Genomic DNA, 27,907 nt, shown 5'->3' on the forward strand with positions numbered 1-27,907 from the left:
GTGTGGCGGCGCGCAATGAGCGGCTCGCCTAGACCACACAGGTGTGTTGCCGCGTCGTGGACGCGCTTTCGGGTCTGAGTTTCTGTTCCGGTTGTTTTTTTTTTTTCCTTACACAAACGATAAGAAGAATTTGGGTGAGTAAATAAACAAATACGGGAATAATATAAAAGTGAGAGGCAGCAGCGGAGTTCTGAGAACTCGGCTCATTGCAACAGGAGTGCAGCTCAGGGTCAGGTGCATGCACAAAAGGATATTATTGGGGGCTTGTGGGGAGTAGATAATGCAAGTGACCCCAAAATGTAACTGAATTATTCTGAAGTTGTTTTTGACAATATGACTAATTATTAATGAGTTGGTGTAAATTTGACATTAATGGGACACGCCTAAAATTTTAGCGGTCGCTACGGTTACGATTGTAGCGATTACCAAAATTAATATAAAGTCCCCACATCGATTGTATCAGATCACGATTTATGTGTATCATTGTACAATGAAAAGTATTTTAACTTTATAATCTGCTTTGTAGTTAAATTCCTCCCTATTTTTAAAATCTCTGCTTGCTGTCAGTTTTGTCATCTTTATCATATACAAGTGAGAGTTCTGAAACACTGTAACGAGACATGCACCTGTTTTGGTTGGATGTATCCAGGATGACTTTTCAGGATATTTCCATTCACTGACATCAAGTTTGGAAATATTGAGAAATTGAAACACAAGTATAGTAGATAGTTGCAGAACGTTTAAATATGCAATTACACTGATTTACAAAAATCTGGAACATCCCTTTAACATAAGGGTATGTTCACACGCACTAATTACGGACGTAATTCGGGCGTTTTTTCCCCAGAATTACGTCCGAAAATAGCGCCTCAATAGCGTTGACAAACATCTGCCCATTGAAAGCAATGGCCAGATGTTTGTCTGTTCACACGAGGCGTATATTTACGCGCCGCTGTCAAATGACGGCGCGTAAATAGACGCCCGCGTCAAAGAAGTGACCTGTCACTTCTTTGGGCGTAATTGGAGCCGTTACTCATTGACTCCAATGAATAGCAGCGCCAATTACGTCCGTAATGGATGCGGCGTTCAAGCGCCTGCACATGCCGTTACGGCTGAAATTACGGGGATGTTTTCAGGCGGAAACATCCCCGTAATTTCAGCCGATACGGACGCCCTCGTGTGAACATACCCTTAACCACATGGGAGATTTTTCTTCTTCATTGTTCATGTTTTAGTTATTGATATGTTTTATATATTTATTTTGGTGGTGTTTTTTTTCTCAGTTGTTGTTTAGTTTTTAAAAATATTTCCATACCTGGTTGTGGTACTGCACTTGGGGGCTAGGGGAGAGCAAACTGGACAAAAGTGATTGACAGCTCTGCCTTTGTAAGATGTTCTACAGCAGCTGAAGGTTCTTTTGGCAATATGAGTATTTTAGTGTTGATGCTGCAAATATCACACGTACAACATCTGTATAGATTGTAATCCAGTTTAGGCATCGTTCACATCTGCGTCAGGGCTCCGTTCCGACGTAGCGTTCCGTCAGAATGGAGCCCTGACTGAAACAAACGGAAACCATAGGTTTGCGTCACCTTTGATTTCAATGGTGACTGATCCAATGCCAATGCTTTCTGTTTGTCTACTTTGCGCAAGGGTTCCGTCATTTTGACGGAATCAATATGTTTTCCGTTTGTTTCAGTCAGGGCTCCTTTCTGTTGGAACGGAGCCCTGACGCAGAAGTGAATGAAGCCTTAGGGGTATGTTCACACGTCCTATTTTCAGCCATTTTTCGGGCCATAAACACCCCGAAAAACGGCTAAAAATATGGAGGCTGAACGCCTCCAAACATCTGTCCATTAATTTCAATAGGAAAAACGGTGACTCATTTCGACAGGGTGTTTTTTTTACGCAGCCGGTTGAAAAAAACAGCTCGTAAAAAGAAGTGCATGTCACTTCTTGAGCAGTTTTGGAGACGTTTTTCATTGGGTCAATAGAAAAACAGGTACAAAAACAGCTGAAAAAACGCCTGATGCATAAAAAATTTCTGAAAATCAGAGGCTGTTTTCCCTTGAAAACAGCTCCGTATGAACATGCCCTGACATATAAAGTAGGGGCATCCATAAAATATATTTACACAAGGAACCCTAGTAGGGACCTTACACTGCGTATGTATACCATGACAGGGAAATTACTATTAAGGCCTCATGCACACGACCGTAATTTTTATCCGCAACTACAGATCCGTAATTTGACCCCTTCCCATATATTTACGGGTAAGTGTCCAGGCCGTAGAAATCACCCCCAAAAAATAGGACATGTCCAATATTTTGCATTTACTGACTGTGGTCCCATACTTATTACTGTGAGCGCGGTCCATAAATACTGCACGGACGTGTGCATGGAGCCTTATCCAGGACCAAATAATCCAAAAACCTCTGATAATCTGAAACAGAAGAACATCGATAATCTTGAATTGCATGAAGAAGCAGAAGATTGAACTAAATATTCGATTATTTTCTGTTACCGTCACATCGTTTAGAATATCTGATAATACAGCGATCTATAGTATTATTACTTCTGTTATTATTTATCTGTGTTTGATACATTGTTGTATACATATAATATATCATCTCCGCTTGTTATAAATCCGTAAATTCAGATTTAGTTTGCATATGGAAATTTATACAGATTACTAATCTCAGTCTGGACTGGGTATTACTAGTGGTTCTTGTTTCAGCTTGAATGTTTATGTTGGAAGAGATTTCGTGACAGATAGAAGGTGTCGCATGGGGACGGCCCCCTTCACATCGCGTTGTTGCCTTCCGTCGGTGGTTTACGTCAGGACTCCCAATGCCCCCTGACTGAAGGCTGCAACGTATCCCACTGTATATGCATGCAGTGGGATGCGTCGCCTGAAAACTCAGACCCCCTCGCAGAGCGCCAACCCCTTTTAAATTTATTAGGGATATGATTTTAATAGGGAAATACTCTTTGATGGCAATTTGAAAGAGACCCCTGATCTACATTCTTTTCTATAGTCTTTGTATCATTTTTAGTATGATTTTATATATATTTCCTAAAAAATGTGCAAGTTAGGCTTAAATGGCATTAATTTGTATAATGTCTTTACTTTAGGTCTGAGAATGGTAGATCCTGGTCCCTATCCGAGTGATGGGGAGAGTCGAGCACCCAGGAAACACAAATACGAGCAGCGCAGCAGTCGTACTAATACACGCGACAGTCATTCCGACGTTCAGAATGGATATAACAGTGACAGGACTCCTAGTAGGAGCCACCACAAGCATAGCCAGCATCAGCCTCATGATAGAGAAGACCATAATGGAGACAGGAGGCAAAACAGGCATCGGGAAGACAGGAGTCGGGGCCAGTATCAAGAAAGGGAGAAGCACTCTGGGGACAAAGAGCAGAAAAGGAGTAAGGACGGGTATAAGGAGCGGGACAAGCACTACGATGATAGGGGACAAAGCAGATATGACGCAGATAGGAGCCGGAATCGATATGAGGAAAGAGACGGTTATTCCAAAGAGAGCAGTCAGAGCGGATATGAGGAAAGAGACAATCGCCACAAAGAGACGAGCCGTAATCGGTTCGATGAGCGGGAAAGACATCAAGAACGTTACGTGCAAAGTATAGACCGACATGGACTCTCAATGAACAAAAAAGAGGCAGAACATTACTACCCGCCCGAGAGGTGAGTCCCCTGCCTATCATAGTAGTTATATTCTTGTATATAGGGGCAGTATTATAATAGTTATATTCTTGTATATAGGGGCAGTATTATAGTAGTTATATTCTTGTATATAGGAGCAGTATTATAGTAGTTATATTCTTGTATATAGGGGCAGTATTATAGTAGTTATAATCTTGTATATAGGGGGCAGTATTATAGTAGTTATATTCTTGTATATAGGGGCAGTATTATAGTAGTTATATTCTTGTATATAGGGGCAGTATTATAGTAGTTATATTCTTGTATATAGAGGGCAGTATTATAGTAGTTATATTCTTGTATATAGGATCAGTATTATAGTAGTTATATTCTTGTATATAGGGGGCAGTATTATAGTAGTTATATTCTTGTATATAGGAGCAGTATTATAGTAGTTATACTCTTGTATATAGGGGGCAGTATTATAGTAGTTATATTCTTGTATATAGGGGCAGTTTTATAGTAGTTATATTCTTATATATAGGGGCAGTATTATAGTAGTTATATTCTTGTATATAGGGGGCAGTATTATAGTAGTTATATTCTTGTATATAGGAGGCAGTATTATAGTAGTTATATTCTTGTATATAGGGGCAGTATTATAGTAGTTATATTCTTGTATATAGGGGCAGTATTATAGTAGTTATATTCTTGTATATAGGATCAGTATTATAGTAGTTATATTCTTGTATATAGGGGGCAGTATTATAGTAGTTATATTCTTGTATATAGGAGCAGTATTATAGTAGTTATACTCTTGTATATAGGGGGCAGTATTATAGTAGTTATATTCTTGTATATAGGGGCAGTATTATAGTAGTTATATTCTTATATATAGGGGCAGTATTATAGTAGTTATATTCTTGTATATAGGGGGCAGTATTATAGTAGTTATATTCTTGTATATAGGAGGCAGTATTATAGTAGTTATATTCTTGTATATAGGGGCAGTATTATAGTAGTTATATTCTTGTATATAGGGGAAGTATTATAGTAGTTATATTCTTGTATATAGGGGAAGTATTATAGTAGTTATATTCTTGTATATAGGGGGCAGTATTATAGTAGTTATATTCTTGTATATAGGAGCAGTATTATAGTAGTTATATTCTTGTACATACGGGGCAGTATTATAGTAGTTATATTCTTGTATATAGGGGCAGTATTATAGTAGTGATATTCTTGTACATACGGGGCAGTATTATAGTAGTTATATTCTTGTATATAGGGGGCAGTATTATAGTACTTATATTCTTGTACATAGGGGGCAGTATTATAATAGTTATATTCTTGTATATAGGGGCAGTATTATAGTAGTTATATTCTTGTACATAGGGGGCAGTATTATAGTAGTTATATTCTTGTATATAGGGGCAGTATTATAGTAGTTATTCTTGTATATAGGGGGCAGTATTATAGTAGTTATATTCTTGTATATAGGGGGCAGTATTATAGTAGTTATATTCTTGTATATAGGGAGCAGTATTATAGTAGTTATATTCTTGTATATATCGGGTAGTATTATAGTAGTTATATTCTTGTATATAGGGGGCAGTATTATAGTAGTTATATTCTTGTATATAGGGGCAGTATTATAGTAGTTATATTCTTGTATATAGGGGCAGTATTATAGTAGTTATATTCTTGTATATAGGAGGCAGTATTATAGTAGTTATATTCTTGTATATAGGGGGCAGTATTATAGTAGTTCTATTCTTGTATATAGGGGCAGTATTATAGTAGTTATATTCTTGTATATAGGGGGCAGTATTATAGTAGTTATGTTCTTGTATATAGGAGCAGTATTATAGTAGTTATATTCTTGTATATAGGGGCAGTATTATAGTAGTTATATTCTTGTACATAGGGGGCAGTATTATAGTAGTTATATTCTTGTATATAGGGGGCAGTATTATAGTAGTTATATTCTTGTACATAGGGGCAGTATTATAGTAGGTATATTCTTGTATATAGGAGCAATATTATAGTAGTTATATTCTTGTATATAGGGGGCAGTATTATAGTAGTTATATTGTATATAGGAGGCAGTATTATAGTAGTTATATTCTTGTATATAGGGGCAGTATTATAGTAGTTATATTCTTGTATATAAGGGGCAGTATTATAGTAGTTATATTCTTGTATATAGGGGGCAGTATTATAGTAGTCATATTCTTGTATATAGGGGGCAGTATTATAGTAGTTATATTCTTGTACATAGGGGCAGTATTATAGTAGTTATATTCTTGTATATAAGGGCAGTATTATTGTAGTTATATTCTTGTATATAAGGGCAGTATTATTGTAGTTATATTCTTGTACATACGGGGCAGTATTATAATAGTTATATTCTTGTATATAGGAGCAGTATTATAGTAGTTATATTCTTGTACATAGGGGGCAGTATTATAGTAGTTATATTCTTGTATATAGGAGCAGTATTATAGTCGTTATATTCTTGTATATAGGGGGCAGTATTATAGTAGTTATATTCTTGTATATAGGGGCAGTATTATAGTAGTTATATTCTTGTATATAGGGGGCAGTATTATAGTAGTTATATTCTTGTACATAGGGGCAGTATTATAGTAGTTATATTCTTGTATATAGGGGCAGTATTATAGTAGTTATATTTTTCCCACATATGGTCAGTATTATAGTAGTTATATTCTTGTATATAGGGGGCAGTATTATAGTAGTTATATTCTTGTATATAGGGGCAGTATTATAGTAGTTATATTCTTGTATATAGGGGGCAGTATTATAGTAGTTATGTTCTTGTATATAGGAGCAGTATTATAGTAGTTATATTCTTGTATATAGGGGCAGTATTATAGTAGTTATATTCTTGTATATAGGGGGCAGTATTATAGTAGTTATATTGTATATAGGAGGCAGTATTATAGTAGTTATATTCTTGTATATAGGGGCAGTATTATAGTAGTTATATTCTTGTATATAAGGGGCAGTATTATAGTAGTTATATTCTTGTATATAGGGGGCAGTATTATAGTAGTCATATTCTTGTATATAGGGGGCATTATTATAGTAGTTATATTCTTGTACATAGGGGCAGTATTATAGTAGTTATATTCTTGTATATAAGGGCAGTATTATTGTAGTTATATTCTTGTATATAAGGGCAGTATTATTGTAGTTATATTCTTGTACATACGGGGCAGTATTATAATAGTTATATTCTTGTATATAGGGGGCAGTATTATAGTAGTTATATTCTTGAACATAGGGGGCAGTATTATAGTAGTTATATTCTTGTATATAGGAGCAGTATTATAGTAGTTATATTCTTGTACATAGGGGGCAGTATTATAGTAGTTATATTCTTGTATATAGGAGCAGTATTATAGTCGTTATATTCTTGTATATAGGGGGCAGTATTATAGTAGTTATATTCTTGTATATAGGGGCAGTATTATAGTAGTTATATTCTTGTATATAGGGGGCAGTATTATAGTAGTTATATTCTTGTACATAGGGGCAGTATTATAGTAGTTATATTCTTGTATATAAGGGCAGTATTATTGTAGTTATATTCTTGTATATAGGGGCAGTATTATAGTAGTTATATTCTTGTACATAGGGGCAGTATTATAGTAGTTATATTCTTGTATATAGGGGGCAGTATTATAGTAGTTATATTCTTGAACATAGGGGGCAGTATTATAGTAGTTATATTTTTCCCACATATGGTCAGTATTATAGTAGTTATATTCTTGTATATAGGGGGCAGTATTATAGTAGTTATATTCTTGTATATAGGGGCAGTATTATAGTAGTTATATTCTTGTATATAGGGGGCAGTATTATAGTAGTTATATTCTTGTATATAGGGGCAGTATTATAGTAGTTATATTCTTGTACATAGGGGGCAGTATTATAGTAGTTATATTCTTGTATATAGGGGGCAGTATTATAGTAGTTATATTCTTGTATATATCGGGTAGTATTATAGTAGTTATATTCTTGTATATAGCGGGCAGTATTATAGTAGTTATATTCTTGTATATAGGGGCAGTATTATAGTAGTTATATTCTTGTATATAGGGGGCAGTATTATAGTAGTTATATTCTTGTATATAGGGAGCAGTATTATAGTAGTTATATTCTTGTATATATCGGGTAGTATTATAGTAGTTATATTCTTGTATATAGCGGGCAGTATTATAGTAGTTATATTCTTGTATATATCGGGTAGTATTATAGTAGTTATATTCTTGTATATAGGGGCAGTATTATAGTAGTTATATTCTTGTATATAGGGGGCAGTATTATAGTAGTTATATTCTTGTATATAGGGAGCAGTATTATAGTAGTTATATTCTTGTATATATCGGGTAGTATTATAGTAGTTATATTCTTGTATATAGCGGGCAGTATTATAGTAGTTATATTTTTGTATATAGGGAGCAGTATTATAGTAGTTATATTCTTGTATATAGGGGGCAGTATTATAGTAGTTATATTCTTGTATATAGGGGCAGTATTATAGTAGTTATATTCTTGTATATAGGAGGCAGTATTATAGTAGTTATATTCTTGTATATAGGGGGCAGTATTATAGTAGTTCAATTCTTGTATATAGGGGCAGTATTATAGTAGTTATATTCTTGTATATATCGGGTAGTATTATAGTAGGTATATTCTTGTATATAGGGGGCAGTATTATAGTAGTTCAATTCTTGTATATAGGGGCAGTATTATAGTAGTTATATTCTTGTATATATCGGGTAGTATTATAGTAGGTATATTCTTGTATATAGGAGCAATATTATAGTAGTTATATTCTTGTATATAGGGGGCAGTATTATAGTAGTTATATTGTATATAGGAGGCAGTATTATAGTAGTTATATTCTTGTATATAGGGGCAGTATTATAGTAGTTATATTCTTGTACATAGGGGGCAGTATTATAGTAGTTATATTCTCGTATATAGGAGCAGTATTATAGTAGTTATATTCTTGTACATAGGGGCAGTATTATAGTAGTTATATTCTTGTACATAGGGGGCAGTATTATAGTAGTTATATTTTTTCCACATATGGTCAGTATTATAGTTGCAACCCCTGTATATATACCTTTGTCAGAAGGGGTGACACTCGCGTTTAGGAGAAAGCTCTTGCCATGAGAATATAAAAATTTGTGCTCCAATATAAAACAGTATGGGATTAACCACCGTTTTTACAGTAAATAATCATTGTGTAGTTTGAGATCATGTCTATAGCATGTCCTATTACAATTTATCTCCTAGATCATTTCCTCCAAATGATGCGGCGCAGTTTGAAATGGAGTATTACGAAGCAGAATCGGGAGGTGGGATCTTGGATTGTCACAAGTGCAAATATCTGTGCACTGGGCGTGGTAAGTTACCTATGATATAACTTGATGTAGTACCACAGGTAGATGTTGATTCACTTGTACGCAATTTAACACTTTCCATCCTGGGTTCATAAAGTTTTGTAAATGGAAAAAAGCATCAAAGGGCCTTGCAATCATTCGGCAGATAATAGAGCGTAATATTTTATTATGCTCATCTTGTACTGATCTTGTGTTATATCATGGCCACTCCTGTCACATCCAGAGCTGCATTCAGAATTCTACTGATTGCCCCACCTCTTAGCAGCACCCATCATGTAATAGACCCTACGACTTAGTTGAGCTTCTGTTTACAGTTCACAATTTGTAGGTTGTGCATGAAAATATAGGGGAAGACCTAACACATTGCAACACAGCAAAATACGCATTATACAGACACCTATCCAGGAGGGGACAGAAGTCATGCAGCCCAAGAGCTAATAAGTAGCCAGACAAATTTTGAATGCAGCTCTAGATGTGAATGGAGTATAATAAAGAGATAATGTAAGTTAAGGTCATTATAAGATCAGGAAGTCAGTGTATTTTGTAGTTACCGAACATTATAAGTAGGTTCATGTAGCTCCTGTACCCCCGGCCTCTAGACACAGAATCAGTTGTGTATAGGACAACAATACAGTTTGGATACCGTCCCAGAAAACATGAGAAACCCTGTTCTTATAAAGTGACTTTTCCTGTTCTTCAAGAACAGTCTTAGAAAGTCTTGTTTCATATAAATCTACACATAAGGCCGGACAAAGTGAGAAAATAAATACAAGTCCTGCCGTCTCCTACACCGAGCGAGCGAGTGTGGCTCCCCGTCCTCTTTCTTCTCCATTGTTCTTGTTATAATAAATAGAGGAAATTTCCAGGAGCGAGGCTAAGACCTAATTCTTATTTGTGTGGAACTGAATGTCCTGGGCCTCCTAAGGCAACATGTCCTGCTGATCTCCGTGGAGAGGAAGATCTTGTAACGTAGGAAATGTACAGCATGAACACTGACTGGAGATGAGAACATCAGCGACAGAGGTTTTTTGTTTGAATGATGGGGGTCCGACTGCTGTGATCCCCGCTGATCGCCAGAATAGGGATCATGTATTCCCTATTTCTGCCCTGAAGCCGACAAGAATAAGAAGAGCATTGGTGCTTCGGCTATGCATGTGCGTGGTAGTCCCTGTAATTGGATACTTGGGGCAGCACAGGATTACGTTGCATGCCATAAATATTTGACGCTGGAATACCCCTTTAATGCCCCTGCTAATAATCGCACCGTGTCCCTAATAATACTTAGGTCATCTCCACCAAATCTCCAACCCTTGCGAATTGTTTTTCAAGACTGCCACACTTAACATTACGGATGCTCTAAATTCCAGGTCATGGGGCCACCTGTCAGATTTGTGATCTGACTCATTAGTGGGTACAAATTGCCCCTTAAAGAGCAAACAAGGCAGAAGTAAAAGACAATCCCTGAATAATCTAAGTAGTCAACATTGCTACTCCGGTGACCCCTGTCGAATCTTCTGAAAGGACTCCTCTTTTTTTCTATGGTGCAGTGTTCACTGACCCTCGCCCCCCTGATTAGCAGTTAGGGGCGCTTTACTGGACATAGTTTTGTATAGATGCTCCACTTTCTACCCATCATATACCGTAGAAATAGTTAAATTTTTTCGCATAAGTAATTCACCCGCTATAACGCAGGCAGCCGTTTTCTTCCTATATGCGTCTTTGATGTAACTACTAGTTTCCAGCTTGCAACTGTCGATTGACACACGTAATCCTGTTTTGTTTCTGTCATTTCCTTTCTCGCTATAGTCCGAGTCCGCTGACTTTTTATTATTCATTGATCGCTGTTCGTTCAAGAATTTTGCACCTTGAACAGATTAATCTCGGCTTATTGCATGGCCCTTGGTATTTTTATTTGCATGTTAACACTCATAATTGTTGTAAATTGTAACAGGAGGCAAATATCAACCCAAAATAAGCTAAGACCTTATGCATTAATGCCATTCACAGCCCATGCATGAGCAGATCGGCCTAATTGTATCTGTAAGATGAACTGCATGTCTTTAAAGAGGGGGTCCTAAACATTTTATAAATAAATATATTTACACGATGAGATGAGAAAATAAGTTCTATAATAATATAAGTTTTATTGGGGACAATTTTTCTGTTTTCTGAATGCAGCGAGCAATGCGGAAAATGGATGTTTACATTCTGCTTGCCATGGTTACGTCCAGGGCCAGGTATAGGAGGACAGTTTCTCTTCCACTCTTGACCCGATATACTTTTATATAAATATACTATAATATATCCATGGAGGATAGTGAGCATGTAGATGTTGTCCCCCATACAAATCTAGATAAATGGAATACAACTACAAAGAATAATATATACCTTCCCTGGACGTAACCATGGCAACAAGAATGAAAGCATGATTTTTATATATCGGCTGCATTCACGGAACAGTAATAGAATACGATTTATATTACCAAGTGGCTGCTTTTATGACAAAAAACGTATTTATTAATATAAAAGTTTAGGACCCCCATCATCAACATCCTACTCATCAACATCACTCGTGTTCTAGTTTTGTTGTTTCACCAATGTTTTTATATTGAGTCGTTCTCTTCTGTCAGGTTGAATATTTGATTCAGCTTTTTCTTAGTTGTGTTTGGTTCTGGAAAAGGTGGGTGACAACCAATATGGCTGCAATCGCAGCTCCCACAGTGGTTGTCAACCATCTTTTCTGTGGCCCTGAAGAGCAAATCTGAGAAGTTATTCTAATACTGTAATAATATTAGTCTAGAACAACATCTGGCAAGTTAGAGTTTGGGAAAGCTGGGTGAAAACTAGGGTGGCCACCTTTCCACCCGAAAATACTGGGTGAATTTAGGGTGCATTTCCCCGTGTTGAGATTGTGGCGTCTTTTTGCAGCGATTTTGCGCAAATTCTGGCATAAAATACCACAAAATCGGCGTGTTTTTATACAATCAAACATGTGGGGGAAAAAAAAATCAACGTAGTTTTAGAGCCGGATTTTCCTCAGACAGACAAAGGAGGAAATGTATCTAAACTGGTGCAAAGGAAAAGTAGAGCGGTTGCCCATAGCAACAACTCAGGTTGTTGCCTGCATTTTCCAAAAGGCCTCTGAAAAATGAAAGGTGGAATCTGATTGGTTGCCATGGGCAACTATTCTACTTTTCCTTTGCACCAGTTTCGTAACCTCCCCCCCCCCCCCCCCCCAATGTAACTGTCAGTATCCCCCCTCCTCTGGCCTCCGCTTTCAAGGCTGCCCTAGTAAACACCCATGTGGGAGCTGTTATGGCGGCCATATTGGCTGTCACTCAGATTGTCACATTTAGAAACAGCTGAATAGAATTGTTCGCAACTTGACAGAAAAGGCCGAATCAATGACTTGCGTATTTGCATTGACCTCGTGTCTTGAAGGATATGTCCACTTTTTGAAGTTTCCAATTGTACTAAGTGTCTTATAAAAGGCATTTTGCTCCGCTCAAGTTCCTTCCTGCCGCCTCCTATTCCCGTGGTTAATTTAGGGGCCACATGACTAGCCTTACTATCTATAACACCAACAACATTAGGGGAGATGTTCCAAAACGAGTGCAAAGGAAAAGCGGAGCAGTTGCTCATGGCAACCATTTTCTTCCACCTCGAATTTTTCAGAGGCCATTTGGAAAATGAAAGCAGCGACCTGATCAGTTGCTATGGGTAACTACATCATTTTTTTTTCTTTGCGCAGTTTTTATAAATCACCCCCCAGCCCCCCTCTCTGTGGTCTGCAGTAGGCTAGGACTAGACGGCGACTTTGGTCGCAATGTTGTAATGGAACATCGCAAGTAATGATTGTGAGTTGCGAGCACAACAATCGCAAATAAAACCAAACCTGATGGATTTTTGCTTGCAGATTGCAAGTCGCCTGCGACTCATTTGTGACTTTTTTTTATTGCGATTTATTTTTTGGGGGGTGTTTTGTAGATATCGCGTGACTAAACGGCATGTGGCTCTCAACCAAATCGCACCCTAAAATAGTTGTGTTACCAAAGCCACCGTGTAGCCCTAGCGTTATTATCTTTAGGCCTCCTGCATACGTCGCGTACTTGCTGCGGAATTTCCGAACAGATTTCCCGTGCGGGAATTATGCAGTGTATTACAGTAACAGCAACATGGATTAAATTTGAAAAAATCTGCATAAAAGACGTGCAAAAGTTGACCTGCGGTTCGGATTCCGAATTGACTTACGTTGCGACAACGCTGCAGAATTTCCACAAGGAAAATACGCAACGAATACGCAACATGTGCAGGGGGCCTTGAGCTGCCCATACAGAGGAACATTGTGTCTACAGATCCTGCAGATGACCGCCTCAAGGGGATTTTCGGATTTTAAGCAATTATGGCTTAATCACTGTAAAACAAGGTTTCCATTGATAGACAGCAATAAGAGATCTTGAAAATGGGAATATAGTATATTAGAAAGGCGCCAAACTTTTTGTTATATAATAATAAGCTTTATTTTCATAGGAAAGTACTCTGAGTGGAAGAGGCAAGGGAGGAATGAGTTTGGACTAAGCACCTTTAGGGTAGGAACAGACACGGCGTAAACGCTGCAGATTTTCCACAACGGATTCATTGCGGAAAACATGCACCGTATCACAGTAGCAGCAGTGTGGGTGAGATTTCAACAAATCGGTAAAAAAACGCACATAAATTGACCTGCGATGCGGTTTCTTTAGCCGCAGCGTGTCAATTAATGTTGCGGAATTGCTGCTCTTGTGTTGCGGGTCTTCCCGTTTGAATTCAATGGGGTTCTTAACCCTGCAACAAAGTAGTGTGTGTTTCGACATTTGCGGCAGATTCGTAGAGATTCCACTGAAAAGTTATACTTACCCAAAGTTCCCTGCTTCTCCAGTCCGGCATCCTGGGATGACGTTGTAGGCCGTGTGACCGTTGCAGCCTTTGATTGGCTGCAGCGGTCACATGGCCTGCAACATCATCCCAGGAGCCCGGACCACGCACAGAAGAGAGAGAGTGGGTAAGTATGAAGTTTTTTTTTCTGCCGCTGCATTCCACAGCAGAAATTACGAACTAAAAAACGCATGCAGATTTTCGGACGGCATTCCCCGCTGTTTTCAGGGTGGATACATTGTGCAGCTTGACGCAGCGTATCCGCCCTGAACACGGCGTGTGAGTTCCTACCCTTAAAGTGACCCTGCTACCTTTTTGTGATGTTGCTGGTAAACACAAAGTGGTAGCGTACAGTATGAATGCCTCCATAGTGTGTAGGTGGTAAATGGCATTTCCACCAGCCGGCAACTTAGACGTCTCTAGAGTTTATCATGTTGCGTTATGTTTAAACAAATATTTTTTTCTTTTTTTTTTCTTCGTATAATTAAAATCTATGAAACTTTCCAATAGACTTTCTGAATTAATTTCTCACGGTTTTTAATATCTCTGCTTTTTGTTATTCAGCAGAAACATTCGTTGTTGATTTCCAGTGGATAGAATTCTGTCCATGGTCATGTGATGGACACACAGGTGCATGTCTCGTTACAGTCTAATGCCTCGTGCACACGACCGTTGTGCCACTCGGATGCTGTCAAAAATGGCCCAAGTGGCACCCGATAATCTTCACAAACCCATTCACTTTAGCGGGTGAATCGGGTCCGGGAAAAATGGTCCGAGTCTCGGATCCGAGTAAAGGCAGAACATGTCCTATCTTTCCTCGGATCACTGACGGGACTCGGCCGGCACATTCGGTCTTGTGCATGAGGCATTAGGGTATGTTTACACGGCGGAATTTTTGTGTCGCATTCTGGCGCAAAATTCCACCTCCCATTCATTTTAATGAGAGCTGGATGCTTCTGTTTCCCGCTAGCTGATTTTTATTCAGCTAGCAGGAAAAAGAAGAGCCCTGCTCTATCTTTGGGCGAATTCCACCCGAAACTCCCATTGAAGTGAATGGGAGGAGGAATAGTTCCGCGGCTGATTTTTTTGGGGGGACCCGCTAAGCAAAATCCGCTGTGTGAACTGACCCTAACAATCCCAGCACCTGGGTATCCATCACATGACCATGGACAGAATTTTATCCACTAGAGTAAATAGTGAATGTTCCTACTGAATAACAGCAAGCAGAGATCTTGAAAACTGTAAGGAATTATTACAGAAAGTATCATGGAAAATGGTATCATTTTTAAATATACAAAAATAATAATATACATCTGCTGAAAATGGACAACGCCTTTAATTACTCTAATTTACCCTGCATAAAAGCTAACAATCTACGTGTGTGGTCACCTTATGAGTAAGTCAATAATACCTTCGCTTTTAAAGTAAAAGAACCGCTGCAATGATTATATTAGAAAGGGGTTGTACTAAAATTAAAAATTATCACCTATCCACAGAATAGGTGATAATTTTCTGATTGCTGGGGTCCACCATCGGGACCCCCATGAATAGTAAGAACGTGGGTCCCAAAACGAATGTTCCTGCTCAATGGTTGACCGCAGTGAGGAGGACAGTGACCACAGTGAGGAGGATCTAGCTGTTCGGGACCCCTGTTCTCGCGATCAGTGGGGTCCCATTGGTCAGAATTTTTGATTTGGGGAATACCCCTTTAACTTACAATTATTTATCTGATTCAATTTTAAAAAACACATTACGGTCCTGGGAAAGTGACCTCCACCAATCTTGCTTGCTTTTATAATGGAAGGAACATATATTATTATTGCATTATATAAATTCCAGGAGAGTTAAGTTGCCTCATGGTGGTAATAGCCTTTTTAAAGGGATTCTTCACCGAAATATATTTGTGCAAAAATGATGGTAATAGTTGCTGTGAAAGATGGGGACAGCAGTGGGATAAGTCCTGCCAAGCGTCTGACCTTAGTTCATTGGTAATTCTGCGTTAAGCTCAAGACCTGAGTAATTTGAGACCAACTGGTTGCTAGGAACATGATTCCTGGCAACACCATTGTAAAAAGTGTGATTAATAGGCAGTGTCTCCATAGTAACCAGACTGTCAGATGAAGTGAGACGGTGTTGACAGGTGAAAATCATCTTGGCAGCAGTCCCCCTGTGCCGTTCCCTATCTTCGCCTGCAAATCATATTTTAGTGAAGAACCTCTTTGACCGTTGCTTTTAATATGTGTTATTCTGCCCCGATCTAATGCGTCATCGTCTACTCTCCCATCTTTTCAGCTTGCTGTCAGCTTGTGGAAGTTCTGCTGAACATGCTGATCCTGATATGCTGCTCCGTGTCCTACAACTCCACGGGGGGCTACACTGGGATCACTAACCTGGGAGGAATTTATTATTACCAGTTTGGGGGGGCCTACAGCGGCTTTAGCGGTGCAGATGGTCAGAAGGCTCAAGAGCTAGACGTCCAGTTTTACAATTTAAAACTTCCCACTGTGACTGCTTCCATGGCCTTCGGGGGCGCAATCATGGCTTTCAGTTGCCTCATGGTACTGATTGGTGTGCTCCGGGTGCCGTGGCACTGGCCAATATGGCTGTTAGTGGAGTGCGTGTTAGACGTTGCGATTGCCGTGGGTTACACGCCAGCTCTTTATTTCTACTTTAAGCGCCTACAAGACGCCTACAATTCTCCAATTTGCAAAGACCGGGAGGCGTTGTATAGCAGCAAAGGTTACCAAGGCTTTACCTGCGCCTTACATGGGGCTGACATTGCTGCTGCCCTCTTCGGTTGCATGGCCATCATCGCCTTCTTCATGAGCGCTTTTCTCGCAATTCAGGGTTTCCGAAGTGTTCGCCGCCAGAAGAAGGAGATGTTTAACATCCTTGAAATCTAGTCTATGTCTCTACCCCCCACCCCCGTTGTCCACATCTTCTAAATACATATAACATGGTATACTCTGTATTGTGGAGCTTTGTTTTTAAGAATTTGTTTATAATAAAAAAAAAATTATCAAATCAGTAAAAAGATTGTTGATCTGAAGTGTAAAAATTGTGATTTAGAGGGGGTTCCCACAAAGATAGGCTTATTGTAGGTGGTTCTGCTTGTAGCACCCCATTAAAATCTTAGGGTGTCCATTGATTTTAATAGACACCAGTGGACCAGAAAAGCAGAGTTGAGTGGCATTCGACACCGCTTTGAGTAATAGAGGGGCTTCTCTCTTTCATGGGCCTGCATAGGAGCTGTATACACAAAGTGGTAGGAGACCAAATAAAAGTATAATGTACCTCACATTTTCAAGATATTTTTTCCCTACAGTGAATGAGAACACTTTTTGCATACATTGAGAGGCAGCAAACTGGTAGGTACCTCCTAGTCCTGGGGAAAGCTGAGCCGTGGATACAATTAGACAATGCTCTGTAAGGCCCCATGCACACGACCGTAGTTTTCTTCCGAAATTACAGATCCGTAATCACGGATGAAATTGCGGACCCATTCATTTCTATTGGCCACATACACCTTTCCGTATATTTTCAGATGTGCGTCCGTGCCGTAGAAGTGACCCGCAAAATATAGAACATGTCCTATTCTTGTGCGCAATCGCGGCATAGACTCGCCCATAGAAGTCTGTGGGTTCTTCCACAATTGCGGACGGCTATGGATGTGTATCCGTAGCCGTGGGATCCGTATTTTCGGACATTAAAAACCTTTAGGCCTCATGCACACGACCGTAGCCATGTGCACGGATGTGATTTCCGGGTCAGCCGGCCACGGAGTGACAGCCGCGAGCCGCCCGCAAATCGCGGGCTGTGCACATGGCCGCTGCCATTATTTTCAATGAGCCTGAATTGCAGAACACGGCCGTAATAAGACTTGCCTGTTCTTTCTGCAGTCCGGGCTCCGGGGCCATGCACGGACCGTGAAAACCACGGTCGTGTGCACGGCCCCATAGGAATGAATGGGGCCGCAATTGTCCCGTGGATTTTCGGGGGAATTGCGGCCGCAAGAGCACGTTCATGTGCATGAGGCCTAAGCTAACTGAAGTCCAGGCTTGATACATTGTAGTGAACTATAAGCTGATGTTTAGATCACAAAGCTTTGCTTAGACTGGATACAATTGTATCCACTTCTCAGCTGAGAGCAGGACTAGGTATGTTGGTTTTGCCGTGTTCTCATTCACTGACAGCAAACGAGTAACTTGAAAATAAGAAGGCATTGAAATATAAAGTATATTATAAACCCCTTTAAGACTATTTGCAAAAGTTGTTTCATTTTTCATTTTAAACGCATTAAAGCAATAATTTAAAGGGGTTATACGGGGACCAAAAATGATTATCAGTATAGTCACTGCAGTATGTGATCCACTCGCTAATCTACATTACGGTCCCCCGTCACGCTGATTCTGAGATTTTCATAGATTTTTATAACGCTGCCGGGGGACCAGACGTCTAGTTGCACAGTCTTATTTACTGACAATACGACTCTCCATTATGTGACCGGCCTCGTTGTACTCCCATGTACAAGCAGTAGCAAGAGTACAGCGGGATCGGTCACATGATGAAGAGTCGTTTTGTCATCACAGAAGGCTGTGCAACTAGACGTCTAGTCCCCCGGCAGTGCTATAAAAATCTCAGAATCAGTGCAATGGGGGACCGGAATGTATATTAGCGAGTGTATCAGATATTGGAGAGATTACACTGATAATCATTTTTGCTCCCCACATAATTCCTTTAAAATCTTGGTTGCGAAGGTGGACTGTCCATTTAAAGGGTATCTAAACGTTCATCATACTTCATCATAGTGACATGTCAGAAGTTTTGATCGCTGGGAGTTTGAGTACTGAGACCCCCACCGATCGCTAAAGCGAAGCGCTCGTGTGAGTGCTGTGTCGCTTGCTTTCTGTTCTGCTTTTCTCAGAAAGCCGATGTAGCCGTGCATGGACTCTCCGAGAAAAGCCGAACAGAAACTAAGCGGCTCAGCGCTCACACGAGCGCTTCTGCCGCTTTGTTTTAGCGATCGGTGGGGGTCTCAGTGCTCAGACCCCACCGATCAAAACTTCTGACATGTCAGAAGTTTGTTGAACGTTTAGTTCCCCTTTAAGGATGTGTATCACTTAGGAAGTACATTTTCCATTTGCAATCTTAGGAGGTCGTGTATAAAATGTTGATGATTATTGCACAGAACAGTTCCTGGTGGCTATAAATCCTATTCCTTTCTCTATCAAGCTCTCAGCCTTTTCACTGATCAAGGTGTTTCTTGGTGGAAGACATGGAAAGTGGGTTCTCAGCCTCTTCTCTTTCTCACCTAGGTGTTCTGCAGATGTTGGAGGTGGTCCTCAACGTTCTGGTTCTGATTTGTGTAGTGTCCTCCCATTTTGTGCTTTCCGGGTTCAGTGCTGGCATGGCAAGTGGTGGTTTTGGGGGTGGTTATTATCCCTTCGAGGGTCAAGAACTGCAGGAGGTGCGTCAGTTGGACCAAGAATTTACGCTGCTGCGGGCTCCATTGATATACGGAGGCCTGACGGTATGTTTGCTGATGGGGACCTTGACGCTTGCCATCCTGGCTCATGGATCCAGGCACCTACTGGATCTATCAGAAAAATGGCTCCTGATTGAGGCTGCTTTCGGCGCGGTGGCGGCGCTGGGTTATGGAGCTGCGTTGGGGGTGTTTCTACATTTTGCTCTCCAAATAAATTCCACCGACGTGTGCAAGAGGAGGGAGAGGTTGTATGCCAGAAACGGACTCACGTGGATGAACTGTGGTCTGGCGGGGACCGACGGTGGAGCAGCAACCTTTGCCATTTTACTACTCCTATTATATGCTGTCAGTGTTGTGTTAGCTGCCCGGGCATACAAGGAAAAGAAGGATCTACAGCAGGGATCTGTAATACAGTTATAAACTTTATATCACCGGTTGCCACTCTGCACCCACTGGCATAAGGATGTATCCTACTAATCTGAACTTTGTTTTACATAACTAATTAATTTTAGGAAAATGCAGCCAATAATTCATAGTATAAAATGTATACAATATAATATATATGCATTGCGTCATCTGCTCCTTTTTAAAGGGCAATTCCAGTCACTCTTAATATCGACCTCTATAGTAGAGTAAATGAAGATTATTAAAAAAAATGTATTTTTTCTTTTTCTAAATATTATTTTTGTATCTTGAATGTCACTGCCATCATGTTATAAGATAGAGCACATATTTCAAATTCTCTTTACAATGGGAGGAGCTTTCATCTGTGCTCATTGTCGCCCCCTGCTGAGTAATAAGTGACAAGTCTAGTCAGGAAGGGAAGTGACAACGGCTCCAAGTATATTTCTTTCAGTTTTCAAGAACAATTCTCTTTTTCACTGACCAACAAGTTAAAGGGAACCCGTCACCAGCATTTCACCTGTAAAACCAGCAATACCTGGTGGTAGTGGGTGGAAAATCATTTCTATATAACCTAGAATTGTCTTCTTAGTCGGCTCTGTAGCTTTAGTTTCAGTTTTTTAGTGTTCCCACAGCGTATGCTAATGAGCATAAGGCCGGATTCACACGAGCGTGTGCGTTTTGCGCGCGCAAAAGGTCCATAATTGCTCCGTGTGTCAGCAGCATATGATGCGTGGCTGCGTGATTTTCGCGCAGCCGCCATCATTATGACACTGTTTTTATTTTTGTAAACAGAAAAGCACTTGGTGCTTTTCTGTTTTTATTCATAATTTTGACTACTGCAGCGCGCGCCACACGGAAGTGCGTCCGTGTGCTGTGCGCGGTTTTCACGCACCCATTGACTTCAATAGGTGCGTGATGCGCGAAAAACGGACAAAGAACGGACATGTCGTGAGTTTTACGCAGCGGACATACGCTGCGTGAAAATCACGGACAGTCTGAACGGCCCCATAGACCGTATATCACGTTCGTCTGAATAAGCCCTAAAAGTCAGATCTTCATTCCTCAAGTCTTTCTGAGTTTTCCCCGCCTCCTTACATTTGATGGACAGCCCATCGCCTAAAAGCACACAAAATCCCGCGCTTTTGCATTGATGTTCTCTTCTGGTGCGTGCGCACAAAGGGACACCGGATTATTAAAAGGACAAAATGTTTGCTGACCGTTATTTACAGTCGGAGGAGGAGTTTAGGAGCGGGGATAGCGGCAATGAACTTTTTATACTAGCAGCGGCCAGTGAGGGATAAGTAAAGTTCAATAGGTGAAATCCTGGTGACAGGTTCCCTTTATGTTTACTAAACCAACACTAAATAATATAATATAATACACTAAATAACATAATACTGCCCCCTATGAACAAGAATATAATGGTTAGTTCTGTCCCACACAGGTAATAGCTTTTCTTTAAAAGACTCCAAAGGCACTTAAATAGAGCTCCGTTCCACACACGTTGAGCGTGTACGCCAGAAATCTCCCACCATGCACATTAATTGTATCCATAGGGCTCCATTATCCCGATAGAGGCTAAAAAAATGTCCTTTTGGCCTCTGTCGGGCTAATATACATCAGCATACTTTTTTTGCGGAGTAGAATAGACTATGCTATTCAATACAGGAATTTGTTAAACGTATACGTTGTGAGATTTTCATGTCATATATGTTGAACGCATGCCATAAGTCTATAGGTGATCGATGCCATTGTTAGGCATTGGTCATAGCCTACGTTTAACCCATACGTTGGAGTTTTTTCGCCAGCGTATGTTACGATGACCAAAAAAATGTGAACAGTGCCTTAGGAATACCCCTCTAACATAAGGAATTGCCTTTATAGCAAGTCCCTAATGTTATCTGTTAATAGAAATGCTCCCTCCGTCAGCAGTAAAAAATCGGAGAAGGGCAACGAACCAGCACTAGACCTCGTATAAAGACACGTGCTCACGGTGTTGCCGCGGTTTTTGCAGCAATATTCACAAAATCACTCCACAAAATGCAATATATGAACACAACGTGCAAATACAGACTTAGGCCGAATTCAGACGACCGTAGTATACGTCCATGTGATGTCAGTCACACAGACGTATGTATTTCAATGGGGCCGTTCACATGCCGTGAAGGGTCCATTGAAAAATAGACCATGTCCTATTTTCACGGATCCCTCGATAGACTCAAGTCTATGGGGATCCGTGAAAAAGGGTCCCGCACGGGTGCAACTTGGACGTGAAAAACGGTTGTTTTTCACATCCGACTTTGCCCTCGTTCGTGTGAATCTGGCCTTAGACCAATGAAATGATTTTTCAGGGCCTGGCTCCCTATTTGAGAAGAAAAACACAGGACACAGACGTCAGGTTCCGTTTTAATGACAACATTATTTTGAAGAGATTTTCAGAACAGAATTAATAGCTGTTAATTTTTGGGACAGATATTTGACATTTCAGGGAGAACTGTTTGGGGGAAATATTTTCTACACCAGCAAAGCCTAAAATAAAAAAATGTTTTTAAATGAAAACTTGTTCATATATACAACTTTATTGCTTTTGCTAAAATAAAAAAAATGTACAAATAATGGCTTTAGAGGCTGTCATTTCTTTGGCTTCCCCCCAGGGGGCAGTGTCCATAAAATAACCCCCACCAGTGCAAGACCAGACGCTTTTTATAATACGTTTCCAGTTACAAATTAACATTGTTGTTGAGAAGGGATCGAGATGCTTATAAAGCTCAGACACTTGAGCGGGGTGCAGTCCATGGCTGGAGTCATGTTTGGTGCAGCAGGTAAGGCCGGTTCATACCTATCCCATGATAATAATGTTGATTGTTGAGATGTGAATAATGCCCTATATGCAATGACCGAGGACCTTCACTCCTCCTAAAACCATCTTCTGACACGTGGCTGGGGGGGTCTGTGAGCATTAACCCCATTGACCCCCCAAAAAAGGATGTGGATCTGTGTACCTCTATTCCCCTACATGGCAAAAAAATTATTTTATTCTGAACTTTCTGCTCCATCCTGACTCGGTGCTCCCCTTTACTTTCAAACTCTTCTCTTATCAAATAATAGAGGTGAGCAAAAATAAAATCTACAATTTCTCTTTATCCGCTGCGGAGTAGGTGGGGCCAACGTAGTGACCACCCACCTAAAAAGCTGTGATGCCCTTAAAGAGGACCAGTCACCTCTCCTGAAATGTCTGTTTTAGTACATACTTGTATTCCCCATGAAATAACAATGCTGGAGCATCTTTTCATAGATCTCTACGTTGTGACATTCCTCTGTTATTCCTCCTAGAAATTTATGAATAAATCGACAACTGGGCGTTAGCAGTTAGGGTTGTGTCCTTACAGACTGACAATGTCCAATCAGTGTTGACAGTGTGAGACTGTAGAGATACGCCCCTTTTCACAAGGGGAATGGTAACACCCAGTTATCAATTTATTCATACATTTCCAGGAGTAGTAACAGAGGAAGGGCACAACACAGAGTTCTAAGAAAATAGGTCCCAGAATTGTTATTTCCTGGGGAATACAATTATTTACTAAAATAGACACGTCAGGAGAGGGGACAGGTTCTCTTTAAGCAAATACCGCCATGCCAAACGGTGGAAAAGAAGTAGGGGATAGGGGGCGCCACTCGTGTTGTAGAAAAAGGGGTGGTTTCATTCAGTAAAACGGGAACTTTTTAAATATATACTCCAAAACGATTCTCCTAAACCATCTTGGAGGGACCTACGTAAGAGTACCCCATGGACGTCACATCCAGAAGTGCCTACTCTAGAAGGTTTTTATACTTGTAGGACATTTCTTAGATGTGGCTACAGATTCCCTTCTAGTAAATCCCGGAGCAAAGAGGTAGTTTCAGAATTCCTTCATGGCCTTTAAGGCCTTGTTCACTCAGTGCAGATTTTGCATGCATTTTTTAAGACAAAACCAGAAATTAATCCAGAAGAGCAGACCTATAAGGACTTGCTTTATATATTTCTTCTGTTTAGGTTTCGTTCCCGGTTTTGGCTTCGAAAATACATGTAAAAGCTGCAGCAAATCTGCACAGTGTAAACAAGGCCTTAGAGACGGTGTTCTGATTAATAAATGTTTGAATAATTGTCTAGTACCGCTCCATTATAAAACCACTGCAAATAGTGAGAAATGTACTATTCCTAAATGGTTTAAGAAAACCATTTTCTTTTCCCCAAACTTCTTCTAAATATATTTTATGTTAGAAAAAGTCTCCAATACAATGCAAAAAAAACCAAAAAACTTTGCAGCCAGCTGCATCGGTGTCCTGCAATGAAAAGAGCGCCGACCATTCTGCAGTTCATCGTTCCTCATGGTCATCACTGCCCATTGTTTCTTAAAAACAAGCAAGGAGGACGGCAGAAGGAGAAGTGGAGAAAGTTAAAATGAGGACATATCCTAAGGACTCACACGAGTGTATTGCAATAGGGATACATTATGGACACAGAATACAGATGGTTTGGTCCATATTTACTTAATCCTTTGCCAGTATCATCCTTGCCCATTGTTTTTGAAAAACCAGCACAGGTGACAGAGGGAGGAGAATTGAAGAAAAACCAAACTCGCACAGCGCCCGAGGCCTTTCACACGAGCAAATTAAAGTCCAGAGACAAATATGGACACAGAACGCAGATTATTTGGTCCATATTTAGGTCCGTAGAATGCGCTACGGATATAAAAAAAAAATAATTAAAAAATAGTTGCTCGAAGAGCTGCATTGAGTATCATCAGGACCTTGCGGGTACAGAACGAATGTGGACATGAACTATAATGGTGTGTATGAGGCCTAAGACAAGAAAAGATGCAGAATCTCGAGGAATCGGTCATCAAAAATCTATTTCTATACGCACATAAAATATATACGAACGAGAGCACCAGAAGCTTGTCCTTGCAGAATAAACCTTGGAATCGGGTTACTATAGGCAATACTGAAGTTATAACTTGCACCGTTTTATGTATATATGACCCTCATGGCATTTTCAAGTTTGATATTTTCCAATATCATTAATGTATGACCACAGGGATATCTTCATACCAGAGCGGGTCGTTCACATTATAGTCAAAATAAGCACACGGGGGCCCCCAACACTGGCACATCTGTATAAACACCATAGCGACAGCAAATGTTCTAATCCCTGCTAATACACCAGCGAGGTACGAAGTGACTCACGCCTCAATGACATCACCAGTGTAGATGGCCTTCATGCATTTAGATCAGTGATTTTTTTTAATGAAGCATCAAACAGACGAGGTAAAACTGAACCCGTCTGTTCTGGTGGCTGGAAAAAAGAAAAAACAGTCATGGCATTGATATTAATCTGAATCGTAAAACAAGGACTGACAATAGAAGAAGTGAGGAGTCCATTCATATCAGGGATGGCGGTCGCCACAGCCCTGAGTTTGCAAAGCATCATGGGAAATAAGTACAGACTGTCCATCCGCGCCGAAGTTCCTAATCATTTTTGGATCGTGTTGGTTCAAATGTCTCTTTGTAAAGCTGAACTTGGATGTGAGGAGGACTCCAGGGGAGAGCAACGCAATCTGTAGTGTCGCACAGCGGACTTTATAAAGCATTTAGTGCAAATTGGATAAATTTCTAGCAATATCTGACGTGGTCCAGGCCACGGGATCTGTGTGTTTTTTTTCGTTGCATCAGGCCGAGTCTCTGCCCTCTTCCAGGTACCATAACCCAAGTTCAAAGTGCATATAAAAACAAAATTGGCTCATGTCCACCGGTCATAAAAACAGGGCGCCGACTCCGGAGACGTTCGCCCAGCGGGAGGTCCAGACCCTCCCTTATCACACATACAGTAGGATTATTTGATCATTTAGACATTATCTAAAAAGAAAATACCCCTCCCCAACAACTAATTCTGACGGAGGTTCATGTCTCGATTGCTCAAACTTAGTGTTAAGAATCTAGTGGGAATGTACGAGTCCTCGTTCTTGATGTGGTCTACAAACTATGACTGTGCTCCGCTAGGTTGCCTCGGCTGACCTAAATGCAAGTCACTTTACAAGGTACCGAAGAGTCCAAACAATGTAAAAGTGCTAAGGTGGATCAAGCTGCTCGAGTTTGATCAAGAATGGCTCAGGAAAAGCGATCACGACGTGGACATTCCCACAAACGTCCTTCATTCTAAGCTTATTAACGACTGCAAAGTGCACCAGTTGCTGTAAATGATAAGAGAATCAGTAGTTTACGATGCAGAAAAGCTAGTCCATGTCCGGGGCATTGGTTTCTGGGTATGCCACTTACCCACAGGGTATTAAGACTATGACATTGGCCAACGCTCCAACATGGCATAAAGTCTGCATTAGGGCTCGTCCGTATCGGTTTCCTGCTCGGCCTACTTAAAGGTAATGATAAGGTTACCAAAAAGTCTGTTAGCAAATCCTTACAATCACTCATTTTAGGGCAACCAACCACAGCCCACCACCACAATCGTCCCTTAAGTGCCTTCTCTAACGTCCCTATTATAAACGATCGAAGCATTTGAGGTGGATACCTTTAGGTACATCCATTGGATCAAACCCTAGTTGGGTTGTGTCGTACCTTCAATAGGACCAAGTGGTAAAAAATATAAATATTTGAAATCAATTCACATTTGTTCATTGGCTCAACCACCAAAAACCGAAAATTCGTTAATAAATAAAAACATTTGGCTTTGAATAGAGAAGGGTACAAGAGGTATGCTGTGATTGGCAAATCCATCTGCCGCACATTACCGGATGGATATTAGACAGGAGAATTGTAAAATGTGCAATATTGGGACCGTGAGTTGACGTGAACCCCGAAGTTCTTAGGTTTGCAGGGTCACAAAGCAGTGTCAAACTCTTCAAGGGCATTGGCTCCATCTTCGGCTCCAGATTCAAAGTCATTTAACTGCTGGCGAACCTCATTTTCCAGATGAGGAGGAACTACAAAGTGATCCTCTGGCTCCAGCTGTGAAGGTGCAGAGAAGTAGCCAGTTTTTTTCTTAGGAGCCTCAGATGCCACCTCAATGAGGTTAAGGATTTCTTCCAATGGCACAACCGACCCATTGGAGTGCTTCTTCCGATAGAGACAAGCCCCGGAGGATGAGGAAGGCAGGTCGTCCTTCTCTTGGCTTGACATCTGGTTGTGATTTATGGTATTTTGCTGTAGTATCTGCACTGAAATTCCACCACAATCCTCCTCCAGTTCTTGAAACATGCCCAGGGCTGAAGGGTCCGGAGAGTGCTGCCTACTATGGTGAATATCCACCTCCACTTCCACCCTGCTGCCAGTATGGAGGCCCTCAGCCTGCAGGTCGTCATCATCACTGTCCAGACCATTCTCCGACTGGTTGCTGGAGAAAGTGGCACAAGATGGTTGCCGTTGAAAAGTGCTGGCGGAAGGAACTGGATGGAGACTACATCTCCGGTCTGGCCTGAGGCCTCCATCTATCCCAGCAACGGCGTGTTCGTCAGAGGCCGTGGAGCCAACTTCACTGCTCACCTCAGATACCGACATCTCGCTGCTGAACTCGGAGGCAATGCCGCTACTGGAAGATGGAGTCACCGAGTCTGGAGATTCCTTTGTGGCAGTGGTGGAGGTCAAGCCGGATGGGCTAGGTAAAGTCAGTGTATGCATTTCACAAGTACAGGTATCCTCTGCAATATTAAGACACACCACAAGGGTGGCGACGTTATCCGGGCACCCATAGCTTTGTGCTAAAGTGCAGAGTCTCTTAGCAGCCGAAAGTGGATCTGGCAAGTGACGAATGGTCTGTACGGCTTCTGGTACTGGCACATAATCCCACAATGCCTTGTTCCCCAGAATCAGCAACTCGTCCTGCACGGTAAGTGGTAACTTTGTGATATGAGGTTCCGGAAGCACCCATGGGTGGAGATATGTGCAGCCAAGCATACGTGTGCAGCAGGTTACGCCATTGACTTTATTATCCTGCAGGACAAA

At 40.7% G+C, this 27,907-nt stretch overlaps 2 protein-coding genes across 3 annotated transcripts in view; one reads left to right on the plus strand and one right to left on the minus strand.

Annotated features, from left to right (window-relative positions):
- Nucleotides 1–22,520, plus strand: MARVELD3 (MARVEL domain containing 3). Of its 2 annotated transcripts, none has more exons than XM_075838496.1 (4): nucleotides 1–134; nucleotides 3,136–3,712; nucleotides 9,002–9,111; nucleotides 19,338–22,520. In XM_075838496.1, exons 2-4 carry the CDS (start codon nucleotides 3,144–3,146, stop codon nucleotides 19,925–19,927), a joined length of 1,269 nt encoding a protein of 422 aa, XP_075694611.1. In that variant the 5' UTR covers nucleotides 1–134; nucleotides 3,136–3,143; the 3' UTR covers nucleotides 19,928–22,520. The 2 variants fall into 2 exon arrangements, with proteins under 2 accessions (XP_075694611.1, XP_075694610.1); XM_075838495.1 differs by lacking the exon at nucleotides 19,338–22,520 and adding an exon at nucleotides 16,315–17,099.
- PHLPP2 (PH domain and leucine rich repeat protein phosphatase 2) overlaps nucleotides 22,307–27,907 on the minus strand; it is a 27,707-nt gene continuing 22,106 nt past the window's right edge. The window contains exon 19 of the mRNA XM_075838492.1: nucleotides 22,307–27,895. Coding sequence (XP_075694607.1) covers nucleotides 26,786–27,895 — 1,110 coding nt within the window. The 3' untranslated portion in view covers nucleotides 22,307–26,785. The remainder of the gene's footprint in view (nucleotides 27,896–27,907) is intronic.

Source organism: Rhinoderma darwinii, chromosome 9 (genome assembly GCF_050947455.1).
Source record: "Rhinoderma darwinii isolate aRhiDar2 chromosome 9, aRhiDar2.hap1, whole genome shotgun sequence".
In the NCBI taxonomy this organism is placed as follows: domain Eukaryota; kingdom Metazoa; phylum Chordata; class Amphibia; order Anura; family Rhinodermatidae; genus Rhinoderma; species Rhinoderma darwinii.

Bases quoted from the DNA above. Each gene is read 5' to 3' on its own strand.
- MARVELD3 (XM_075838495.1), top strand. From the start codon at position 3,144: ATGGTAGATCCTGGTCCCTATCCGAGTGATGGGGAGAGTCGAGCACCC. The intron at 3,713-9,001 runs GTGAGTCCCCTG...TTTATCTCCTAG, and splicing joins CATTACTACCCGCCCGAGAG to ATCATTTCCTCCAAATGATG. The intron at 9,112-16,314 runs GTAAGTTACCTA...CCATCTTTTCAG, and splicing joins ATATCTGTGCACTGGGCGTG to CTTGCTGTCAGCTTGTGGAA.